Source organism: Sceloporus occidentalis, unplaced genomic scaffold, assembly GCF_023333645.1.
Source record: "Sceloporus occidentalis isolate IW3139 unplaced genomic scaffold, rSceOcc1.0.p SCAF_87, whole genome shotgun sequence".
NCBI classification, from domain to species: domain Eukaryota; kingdom Metazoa; phylum Chordata; class Lepidosauria; order Squamata; family Phrynosomatidae; genus Sceloporus; species Sceloporus occidentalis.
In genome coordinates, this window is record NW_028317067.1 from 4,342,085 (window position 1) to 4,354,183 (window position 12,099).

The 12,099-nt window shown below is 43.0% G+C and overlaps 1 protein-coding gene across 2 annotated transcripts; it reads right to left on the reverse strand.

Annotated features, from left to right (window-relative positions):
- Positions 1 to 6,695: 6,695 nt before the first annotated feature.
- On the reverse strand, positions 6,696 to 10,578 carry LOC149284949 (sorting nexin-12). Of its 2 annotated transcripts, none has more exons than XM_089496101.1 (4): positions 10,426 to 10,578; positions 7,919 to 8,014; positions 6,982 to 7,106; positions 6,696 to 6,798 (listed from the first exon to the last, which is right to left on the reverse strand). In XM_089496101.1, the coding sequence occupies exons 1-4, from the start codon at positions 10,576 to 10,578 to the stop codon at positions 6,696 to 6,698; spliced, it is 477 nt and encodes a 158-aa protein (XP_089352227.1). The 2 variants fall into 2 exon arrangements, with proteins under 2 accessions (XP_089352227.1, XP_089352226.1); XM_089496100.1 differs by having other exon boundaries at positions 10,414 to 10,578.
- Positions 10,579 to 12,099: the final 1,521 nt, after the last annotated feature.

The window sequence follows — 12,099 nt, forward strand, 5'->3', positions numbered from 1 at the left end:
CCCCTGCTATTGGTGTGCAAGAAGCACGTGTGGTACTTGAAGTCCAATCAGAGTGCACTCTGTCATCATCACCCAATGCCGTACGTGTGGGAGGGTCACGGGCCAGTATGAGAATGTATACGGAACCTGTGGGTTCCTACCTTGCCAACCATGGCCGGAAAGACCGGAAAGTGCGTAGTCCGTCCAGAACAGTGCTCGTAATGGATTTACTTCTTGGTTCCTTCTGTCAACGTTACATAAACACGATATTTTGTATGCTCATGCCTTAGAGTGCTAAAAGTATTTTTTTCTTCTTGATTTGACTGCTGCAATCCCAGGAAGCAGGTCCAACCAAGTTTGCTTGAGGGAATGTTGACATGATAGGTATTCTTAGAGTGTTGTTGCACTCAGCAGGGGACTATAGGATCTCAGGGTGTATGCATTTATATACTGTTGCGTACAGGTATATCCAGTGCTGACACTGTGCCTTTTATATCCTTTGACAGAGATATTTATCAGCAACCTGAGGGTAGGGTGACCACGTTTTATTTCTGCTATTCAGGGACATACTAAGCGCATGAGATTACACACACAGGTGTATGTGTGTATTTATATATATATATATATATATATATATATATATATATATATATATATATATATATATATATATATATATATATATATATATATATATATATATATCATGCCCCCCAACTGTCCTGGGACACAGTCATGCTGGAATAGAAAAGGGGCTTCCCCAAACTTTTCCAAAAAAGTTGGAAACATAGCATTGTCTAAAAAGTCTTGGTATGCTGAAGCATTGAGATTTCATTCTCAATTCCATTCTCCCTCCTCCATCCAACATTCCAGTTGGCACAATGAAGTCAGGCAAATAACATTCTTATGGTGCCACAGAACATGTTTCCACTGCTCCAGTGACGGCGTGCTTTATACCACTCGATCCGGTGCTTGGCATTGTTCCTGGTGATGTGTTAGTTAAACATAATCCATACTGCAGGGCACCACTTCATCTGGTCTGGTCAGCAAAATGTAAAAATTATAAAGGCGTTATGCTGTACCACTGTCAATGTCTAGCTTACTATATAATGATACCAGTTATGCTGTACCACTGACAATGCCTGCCTCAGTATATCATGATAGCAGTCATACTGTACCTCTGCCAATGTCTGCCTCAATATATAATGATAGCAGTTATGCAGTTTTAAAGTGTGTTAGGTGCCGAATAGTCTAGGCACACACCTGGTGTGACCACCTCTATAAAACCAAAGTTTTAGCACTTTGTTAGTCTGGAGCATTCAGCTGTGTGTTAACACAATGCCAAGGAGGAAAGACATCAGCAATGATCATGGGCGTAGGAACCACACTCCTATCATGCCAAGTCATATTGCTAATTTTTTTTGTCCAATTGTGGTGTGTTACCTACTTTTATTAAAAATTTGAGTTTTTATTATTATTTTTAAAGGTGGGGTTTTGGCCGCGTCCCTCAAGGGAAGGCTCCAGGTAGCCAGAGCCAAGAAGTTCCCAGGTATGCTAATGAAAGTCTATGGAGGAAAGTACTTTATTAGATTATATTGTAAATGCTAAACTGTATATAGTCACATATATCTTATGGAGATTTTCTTTTTCTCATTTATGATGGAGCTACAGGAAAGACTTAAGGTGTACTCGGGGGGGGGGACATTGAAAGAAGAATGTTTATAGTTCTGTGATGATAAATACCGCATTTGCTCGATTATAAGACAAGGTTTTTTCCATGCTCTGAAAAATACCCCTCGTCTTAAAATCGGGGTCGTCTTATAATCAGACCTCGACTAGGTCTGACTATGAGACTAAGATCCAGATCCCCCGCAGTGATGCAGGGGACTTGGATCCTCCTGTCCCCCCCCCCCCAACTTACCGGTACTTCTGAGTCCCCGTGATCTCTGACAGCCGGGGAAGGTCTGTGCTATGGACGCAAACAACCCCCGCCGCTAACCGCACCTCCTCCCGGCCGCAGCGGAAGTTGCGTACGCGAATCGCGTAGAGCTCTACACGCTGCCCGGACTACGCACCGGGGACTCAGAAGCTCAGGTAAGTTTGGGGGAGGGAGTGTTAAATGGGGGGCATAAGGCATTTCTGGAGGCAGAGTGATCTGTGAGATGCCTTTTAACCCCCTTAATGCCACTCTGCCTCCAGAAATGCCTTTTAACCCTCTATACGCCACTCTGCCTCCTGCAATGCCTTATACCTCCCTATATGCCACTCTGCCCCATAATATGCCTTTTAACCCTCTAAATTTTTAAACTCCTCGTCTTATAATCGGGGTCGTCTTATAATCAGACCCTGGGGGAGTGTTAAATGGGGGGCTTAAGGCATTCTGACTACGAGACGACTAAGATCCAGATCCCCCGCAGCTGCAGGGGACCTGGATCCTCCTGTCTCCCCCCGCCGTCCCACTGTACACTTTAATACTTGTGTGTTTTTCTTCCTCTGGACTCCTACACTCAGAGCCGGCCTTAGGTGTTCTGGCGCCCTGTGCGGACTACTCCTCTGGCGCCCCCCCATCCCCAAAAAAGAAAGGAATAAAAACTTGTAACAAAACTTGTAACAAAACCCCAATCACTATATACTACGCCAAACATTGATGTGGTCTAGGCCTACCACTTAATTGTCTGGCTTAGTAGTAGGGATGCACCGAAACGAATTCTGGACTGAAACCGAAAGTGCAGCATTTACCTGGCCAAAACACACCAAAATAGGAGAAAACAATTAAATAATATTATATATATATATATATATATATATATATATATATATATATATATATATATATATAAAGTCCAAAAATAGTTACCGGCACTCCAGGGACTTTCCAAATAACCACACAAACAACTTCGGTTTTCAAGTCTATATATATCATATATATATATGATTAACAGCAATCACATTCCTATCATGCCCAGGCATACCCAGATTCCAGGATTTACTCGGAGACTTGGCATGATAGGAGTATGATTGCCCTATCTACCCCTTCTCACTCTCTTCTGCCGTATCTACCCCTTCTCACTCCCTTCTCCCTATCTACCCCCTTCTCCCTATATACGCCCTCCTAACTATCTACCCTTTCCCTCTTTGAAGTTCACTTACCTTTCAGGAGTCCTGCGGTGGGGGTGCAAGGACTCTGCCTCCCAGCTCTGCCACTGTATGGAACAGTATAGAGTGATGGGAGTTATGATGTACTTTTAGAGCATAATTAGATCATGAAAAAGACATTGGAAATGGTACAGCATAACACCCATCACTCTCACACACTTACCAATCCACACATATACTAATCCACACGCATACCAATCCACACGCATACACTAATCCACACATATATACCAATCCACATTTACCAATCCACACACATACCAATCCAGACGTATACCAAGCCACACGTATACCAATCCACACATATACACTAATCCACACATATATACCAATCCACACATATATATACTAATCCACACACATACCAATCCACTCTCACTGAATGCTTTCCTACCTTTCCTCTTTTCTCCTTACAGCTCCTTTTCCTCCTCTTCGTTCTTCTTCTTCAGTTCTTCTGTCTTCTTCCGGGTCAGAGGGCACGGACAGCGGTGGGCGCGGCTTCAGTGCTGTGCGCCGGGATCTGACAACAAACCCCGGCGCACAGCAGCTGTTGCCGCGCGGATCACAAGGGAGCGGTATCGGAGGTCTTTAACAGACCTCCGGCTCCCTTGAGTGATGTTAAGCCGGGTTCAAGGGAGATCCTTGAACCGGCTTAAAATCACTCAAGGGAGCCGGAGGTCTGTTAAAGACCTCCGCTACCGCTCCCTTGCGAGCCTGCTCCTCCAGCGGCGGACATTACTGTCCGTCTCTGGAGGGGTGCCGGGTGCCCCCCTGATGAGCCCTGGCCGGCCCTGCCTACACTTCTTAATGTATTGTACACGAAGTTGTCTTCTTAATATTACCCATACAAGTTGGGTTGTATCTCTTTTCATCATATGCTTCAAAGTAAAATTCTTCGCAATCCATCTTAACCCCTCATTCAAGATTTAGATTTTTTTTGTATTGTATTTGTGTTAATAGGGAAGAATATTTTTTAACATATAGGCACATTTTGCTATTTTTGTGACCATGTGCTGTTGTATAACGAAGCTTGATGCCATCTGTAGTGTATTAAGTTCGCTCACAAGAGGACCCTTGGTAGGCGAGTACTTTTGTTAAACATAGAAATAAATGATAAAGTTTCAATTTATTAGACTTATTCCAATAATTACACATATTACTTACAGCCATAAGACAGTAACTGAAGGATATAAATGTATGGTGGGAGCTCCCGTTTAAGATACATTCAGGGTAGTGTTAAGTGTGGCAAATTACCTCCTGAGCTAGTAAGAGTAACTTCGTGCCACAGATCCCTCTAAGAACGTTGGACTTTAGAGGTGCAGCCTTCAATCGGCTCTTCTTGCTTTTTGGCTTTAACGTTGTTTCTCAACCCACCTCTATCTGTAACCACGTTGTGCACACGCAGCTTATGTTTCAGTATTCATCTCCACGTTATCATAAATTAATGGTTAAATGTGCCGCTCCACCTACTTAGCTTTAATGTCGAACTAAATGCAACATTAGATACAATAGTACTGCTGAATGCCACATGCTTTCCAGCAATATTCGTTCTTACTTGTGTAAAAGTCAGTCTCATACAGATACTAGACACATGACACAAAAGTTGGCACTGATTATTGCCATACAAACTGAAAAAAAAGTACTGCTTTTATATGATAGATTTTTTTTCCTGGAACAGGGCTTTTAAACTACCACGAATTCCCTACAATTTGGATATCAAGGTCCCAAAATTCACATACATGCTTTCTTCACAGAGTACGACTAACTTTAAACCACCAAGAGTGCATACTGTGGGGTTAACGTTAATAACACTGTCCTGTTCAAGCCTTGCAAAGTATAACTAGATATCATTCATCCCAGATCGTTCACAATCGTGTGAAATTTATTAACCAATGGTGTCAGAATAAACTGGAATAATGACTAGAATGTTTAACCCTCCCCAAACATACCTTTATGCGTAGAGAACATTGTTTTGTAAGTCACTGTAGATGGGATAGTCGGATAGTTTATCTGAGGGGGGTATAGCAAAATATATTCAATAAAATTCATAACTTATAGTTATTTACAGTTAAGGAATTCCCTATAACAATCCTCACTAAGATATTGTAATCATGTTTGATAATTATAATACAAAATAGAATATAATGGTTGCAAACCAAACATGATTACAATATCTTAGTGAGGATTGTTATAGGGAATTCCTTAACTGTAAATAACTATAAGTTGCACGTTATTCGTCTGAAAGAATACCAACAGTAAACAATGTAAGACACTAGTAAAGACTCCTAATCCAAATGTCAGATGTAGATATTTATATACACAGACATGGTCTCCAGCACAAGGACACAGGCAGCAAAGACACTCAGAACCCCGGGCCCAAAATTGAGTGATATAACTGTACATGAGGCCACAGTGCGCCATCAATTGACATTCGTGAAACCACCCAGGGATCTGCTGTATACGTTTGCGCATCCCAAGCTGACCACAGAAAAATGCGATCCTCCTACCCTATCTAGAACTAACTCACTACAGTCATGTTTAGAATGCTATCGAGAACTTATTAACAGTGACCCCAGCCTACTTAAGAGTTTCAGTACCCCCCCCCATAAAATATGCCCCCCCTCAGAATCCCATGGGGCCATTGTCAAATCCAGGCGTTGAACATGATCTTCTACATTTCCATAGGAAGAAAAACAATGTCACTGAAGCTCAAACAATTTCACATATGCATGCCTCCTCTTCTATAGTCACAATCCAAAGCAGCATCTTCAGAGAGGCACAATGTTATCACTCAGCGGTTTCATTTTGACATCTCTGTTATGGTCCCCTACGGCAACGAGGCATTTTTAGCTTGGCACTCAATATTCAGTACTTTAAAATTAAGACCCAGATTTAAGCTTCTGCTGGCTAGATCTTTGTGGAACTACAATGGTTACCAAATCTGAGAATACATATTTTGCCTATCTTGGAGCTTTTACAACAAATGAGGTCTTTGCTCTTTAAAATAAAATAAATACTTTGTTGGGAGTAGATTACTTGCTTAGTCACACCCAAGCCTGATGCACCGCAAGTTATAGCTTGAATGTAATAGTAGGGGCCACAGGTCATAATTTAGGAAGTGTGTATTCTCCTCTGGAAGACCTGTTAATTAGCCACAAAGAAAATAAATGTATACTTGAACATAAAGTTCCAGTTATGGTGCTAGGAAAAGAAGCATCATCTATGTTCTGTACGTCAGTATTACTTTCACCAAAAGTCTCAAACTTGGGTTAGACCAACCATCCACAGCCACCATGTTGGGGGTTTTGGGGTGGGTTTGAGCAGCGACCGTGTTTATTTAATGTTCCCATCTCCACCCTCAACAGGCATCCATCCTGAGAGGGAGAGCAGCACAGACAGACAAGGAACACAGAGCGGCCTCTTTCAGGACACTGGGGAGAGGGGGAGGTTTTAAGAAATGAGATATGAAGTAAAAGTGAAGACTTTGTGTAAAAATAAATGTAATTTAGCAGGCAATGGGTTTGTGAAGGGCAAGAAGGACTTGGGGGTTACTAGAATTCTCACTGGCGCACTTTGCCTGGCACATAATTTCTATCAATGGTTTCGTCCTGCAAGAACATGTGAAGGCAGCGTTCATTCTGTGCAAGGGGGTGTCCGGCGATCCTGCAAAGAAAGCAGATTAAGAGGAAATGAGGTCGAGAGAGCAAAATACACATCACGCAAACACATTTCCATAGGATAGAGATCAATGGGCATTGCTTAGAAAGCAAATAATGCTGTAATTATGCAATCCTGTTATAAAGAGCACAGAACTGGCAGGTTTAATAATAATAAAAAAAATGTTACTTGTTAATAAACTGCTCCAGGCCCTGCCTTCTCTCCTCAATGAAGGACTCTTCAAAAATGCCCTCATCTCCTCTGAAAGGGAGCTGTCTCTTTAGAGCTTTCCCTGGTAGTGGAGGTACTACGATCTGTGAGAGGAAAAACACTTCTTGGAACATAAGGCATATTTATCATTCTCAACTAGCAATGCACTCTGGCCAAACACAACACATTATATATATATATATATAAATAAAATTAAAAAAAGACTGAAAACAAGTTGAGGAACTCCACCGAGATTTAAAGGGACCACAAAGTGCTTGTGCTTGAGTAGCCATCACGAGCACTTTAGCTGTGTGGTCCCTTTAAATCTCAGTGGAGTTCCTCTTGCAAATGCATGGGGGATTCTGCAGAAGGCAACTCCCCGCACTAGAGCCCTCCGCGGGACTGCTTTTTTAATCCCGCTCCCGCTGTTTTTAGCCCTGCTCCCGCAATGTGGGTGTTCCGCTCCCGCCAATCCCGCCCGCTCCCGCCACATTTGTGGCCAATCACGCCCGCCTCCTTACCTGATTTCCCGCGCAGTCCCGCAAGGCTGCCCTCGAGTTGTTCCCTCACAGCGTCGCTTCTCTTGCTCCGCCCAGGAACAAGGCGGAGTCACATCACATGACTCCATTTTGTTCCTGGGCAGAGCAAGATAGGAGACACTGTAAGGGAGCAGCGAGAAGGCAGCCTTCCGGGACTGCGCGGGATTACCGGGTCCAGTCTCCCAATGCAGTCCTCTACCCCGCACCACAGAATCAGTCCATTTAATTGCCACAATACTGCCCAGAGTAAGTTTATACCTCTGCTCTGCACAGTGCTAGGAAACACTGTACTCATAGCATATTTTGAAAATATAATGCTCTATATAGTACCTATAACTATTTAATACAAAATACACAAATATCTTTAAGACACTCACCTTGCTGTCTCTTTCCAACTCATTCTTTAACCATTCAAAATCACTATATCTCCTCCTAACGCAAGAATCCTTCATTTTGAAGATCGGCAAGTTTGTCTAAAATTAATTTAATTAAAAAAAATAAAAAAACATTACATACATTTCATGTCATAAATAAGCCATACCCTCAGCCATGTCTCAATTGCAGCAACCATTAGCATGCCATATTGTATAGCAGCATGTGCACTGCTTGAAATCAGAGATTACAGTCATTGACGAGCCTATACTTTGCTGTGAACATTTAATTAAGACCGGTTATAGTGTTTTTACCCTAATACATCTGTTAATCTAAATGAAATGCAGCTTGTATTTTTTGTTTGGCAATCAATGCAATAGTTTAGGAGATATTTAGTTTAAACATTAATGTTACGGAAGACAAGATCTGGGACTCAAAGTGGGAGGATAAACATCTAGTTTCCTGCCCTGCGTTCTTCCTCCGCCTGCCATCTTGCCCCTGGTATTCACTGCACAAGGTGGTATCTGAAAGTACAGGTGTCACCTACGTCCAAAAAGCGTGCGCCTCAAACAGTATGGTGCAGAGTGGGCTTTTTTTTGGATACAGCTGGCTCCTGTACTGTCAGAAATCAGCTTCCAGGAACAAGTTGGCAGGCAAGGTGAGGGCTTCTGGCTTATATCGTATGCAAGTTCCTTTATATTGCACCCCTGTCATCTAGACATTTAGTCTTCCAAAACTTGGGTTAATTAGAACCTCCAAACTACACGCCTGATAATACATTAATAATAGAAAATGAAGTGACATTAAAATGACTGAACATACACAGCATCTGTGAGCCAGAAAAGTATATATACCCATACGCCTCAGCACTTGGTGACCCCGCTCTGCGACTTTACGTGGTCCCGCATACCAAGACATTCTGTACACTGCTATGCTCCCAACGTTGAGAAAGCAGTTTGGGGAAACGGGGAAGGCCATTTCCTATTTCAGCATGACTGCGTCCCAGTACAAAAAGCAAGGGTCATAAATACATGTTTGGATGGGCTTGGTGTGGAAGAACTTGACTGGATGCACAGAGCCCCGAGCTCAACCCCATTAAACACCTTTGGGATGAACTGGAATGGGGATTGTGAGCCAGACCTTCTCATCCAACATCAGTGCCTGACCTCCCCAACGCTCTACTGGATGAATGGGTAAAAATCCCACAGAAACTCTCCAAAATCTTATGCAAAGCCTTCCTAGAAGAGTGGGAGCTGTTACCGCTGCAAAGGGGGAACCAATTTCATATTATTGTCTTTTGATTTAGAATGCAATGTCATCAAAGTCCCTGTTGGTGTAATGGCCAGGTGTCCCAATTATCTTGTCTATATAGTGTGTGTGTTATATATATATATATATATATATGCAGGATAGCAGGTATCACAGGCCAGATGGGGAGATCTTCTAATCTTCATGACTTGGCCAGGTAGCTACAACACTGATGGAGGTCAGTGAAGCACAGACCTCCATAGCAGCTCTCGGGTGACTACCTTATAGTGCTCTCAGGTAAGGTGGGCAGACAGTCCCGTGGCAGGCCCCAGCATCCCCCAATTAAGGAATGTCAATATGAACACTGAAGTGTTGAGGGGATATGCATTAGTACCAAGAAAATGAGCCACCCATGTTTTTTTTTTCTTACGTTGAAGAACCAGAAGAACATAAAATAATAATTTGCCTCATTCTCTTAAATGTGGACAGTATATTACTGACTAAAGGCCTCTCGATTGAGCTGTCTCTAGCACTCTACATAATGATACCCCACCCATGCCAATAGTTTAGAAGCCTGTGTAACAAGCTTGGGTGTCAACATCACAAACAGGAGGTAGATTAGTGACTACATCAAGTAACGCAAAGAAATGCAGCACATACCCTGGAAACGTATTTAATGAAACAAGTCACATCAAGAAACAAGGAGGCCCGAGCTGCAATCTAGTACAAGGAGTGTTTCTATATAAATTAGCTTGCCTTACGATGGCATGGAAGGGTTACAGGTCGATGAGAAGGCATTCAACGCATGTAATCCTAATGTCTGCACATGCATTCGCGCATACGTGCAGATTCTCGGTGCATGCGCCTGACTGATATCAGGAAAGAGGTAAAAGTACAGTTTCTGATCCCTTATGAGATGGGACATGCCTTTGGTCTGATTCAAGATTTCTAGTTCTTCCAGCCCTTGCAATCAAGAAAAATGATGCAAGGATTAATACAAGCACTGAACTGTACATTTAATCCTCAAATGATAAACCATGCAATGCCACCATCTGCAATGCCCCATACCACAACACAGCATGACACAACACAATGCCATTTACTGTGCACTGCACCACATCGCCACACAGTACTACACTATACACTGCCACTCGGTGACACAATGCACTGACACACACATACAGCAACAGTGACACACTAAGCACTGACTGCATAACCGTGACATCACTGTGTTATCATCACTATATCTTACCCTCATCCGGACCTCGTACACAGTGTACCGGTTCCGTCCCACACCCACTGTTTGTGGGTTAAATATATCAATCTCTAGGAAGTTACTAGGCGGTCCGTAGGCGTCGGTAAGGTCTTGCGGCTTAGAATTTAGCCGGCGAGTATCCGCCACTGTGGCGTCCGACATCTTTACCGGAAACCAGGAACGTCAGGCGGCGGAAACACGGCTGGACCGACACACCCGGCCCGTAGACCGCACTGCGCATGCGCACTCCCTGAAGTTGCGGGTTATCCGGGTTACGGGGCATCATTTCCACACTGCGCATGCGTGACTAAAGCATGCAGCTTCCGGGGCTGAGCGGCCTTTATGCATTAATGCGCTGTATGCAGCTGACATCACTGACATCACTTTCTGTGGGTGCCTTGAATGGCTCACAGCGCCCCCTGTCGTTAGCCTACATAAAGGCAGCATTTGCTTTATAGTATTCATTATTACCATTACTATAACATTATTCGGTTCTTACACCCATGAGGGCCAATCCTGTACAAAGGCACCCCAATCTGACCCACAAGGGATTTTCAGCGGCCGCTCAGCCGTGAAATGTGTAGCCAATGTGCAGGTTACATCACTATCTAATTAGGGAAAGCCTGCAATGTTGTTTTTAAATCTGCTGTTACATAGTACATAAGCTTGAAAAAAGACCATCAAGTTCAACCCTTCTACCTAACCTTCCTACTCTTGATCCAAAAGAAGGCAAAAAAAACCCTAAATAAGCTTCTTCGAATTCTGCCATCAGGGGAAAAAATTCCTTCTTGGAGTCACCAAAAAGGCAATCGGATTTCTCATTTATCATATCCCTCCAAGATGCCATTTTCCAGCGTATATAATTTTAACTTTTTTAGTCTCTCTTCATAACTATTATCCCCCAAGATAATATCCTCCTCCTGTGAATCTTTTGTATGGTTTTATGCATGCCAAAACCTTATTGGCCCTTGCAGCTGCTTGCTGGCATTGCACACTGCTGCCAAGTCTGTTATCTAACATTATTCCTAAATCCTTCTCATTGGTAGTTTCCCCCAGGGATATTCCACTCATAGTATAGGTTGCATTTTTATTATTTTTACCATAATGCATAACTTTGCAGTTATCTATGTTGAACCTCATCTGCCAATGTGCCCAGTCCCCAACATCCATTCACAACAACTCTCTGCAGTCTACCTTTTAGTCAATTTTCGATCCAAATACAGACATTTGCCCCTATTTCTGGTCATTTGTAGAGTAATCTTTCACGTGGAACTGTATCAAATACCTTAGCAAGGTCCAGATAAATCACCTTAATTCCCCAAAATAGTTCTGTAAAAGTTCATCTCACTGAAATTTTTTTGGTGGTAATGGTAAACCTTCATGTAATACAAAAGCGGGCACTGATCGCTTGTTTCTATAGAAACTTAAAAAACATATTTACAGTGTCTGTGCCCTGGTACTAACCTCCAGCCAGATGAGATTTCTGGGGGTCCGTGCATAGAAAGTGACCCCCTTCATTTTAAGTGGACAGTCATTGGGTGTCTCTAGCAGGTAAATGTAGCCTGAACTGTGTTACCCAGCTCTGGAGCCACAGCTGGCTCCTAATGTGTTGTGTTAAGGGAGCTTGGTGGCTTGTCAGGTACCACCTGATCTTGAGTAGGGAGCAGGTCACTGTCCAAGGCT

Coding starts and splice junctions, on each gene's coding strand:
- LOC149284949 (XM_089496100.1), bottom strand. CDS start 10,578: ATGTCGGACGCCACAGTGGCGGATACTCGCCGGCTAAATTCTAAGCCG. Junction 8,015..10,413: donor TGTACGAGGTCCGGATGAGG/GTAAGATATAGT, acceptor AATTAATTTTAG/ACAAACTTGCCGATCTTCAA. Junction 7,107..7,918: donor AGTTGGAAAGAGACAGCAAG/GTGAGTGTCTTA, acceptor TTCCTCTCACAG/ATCGTAGTACCTCCACTACC.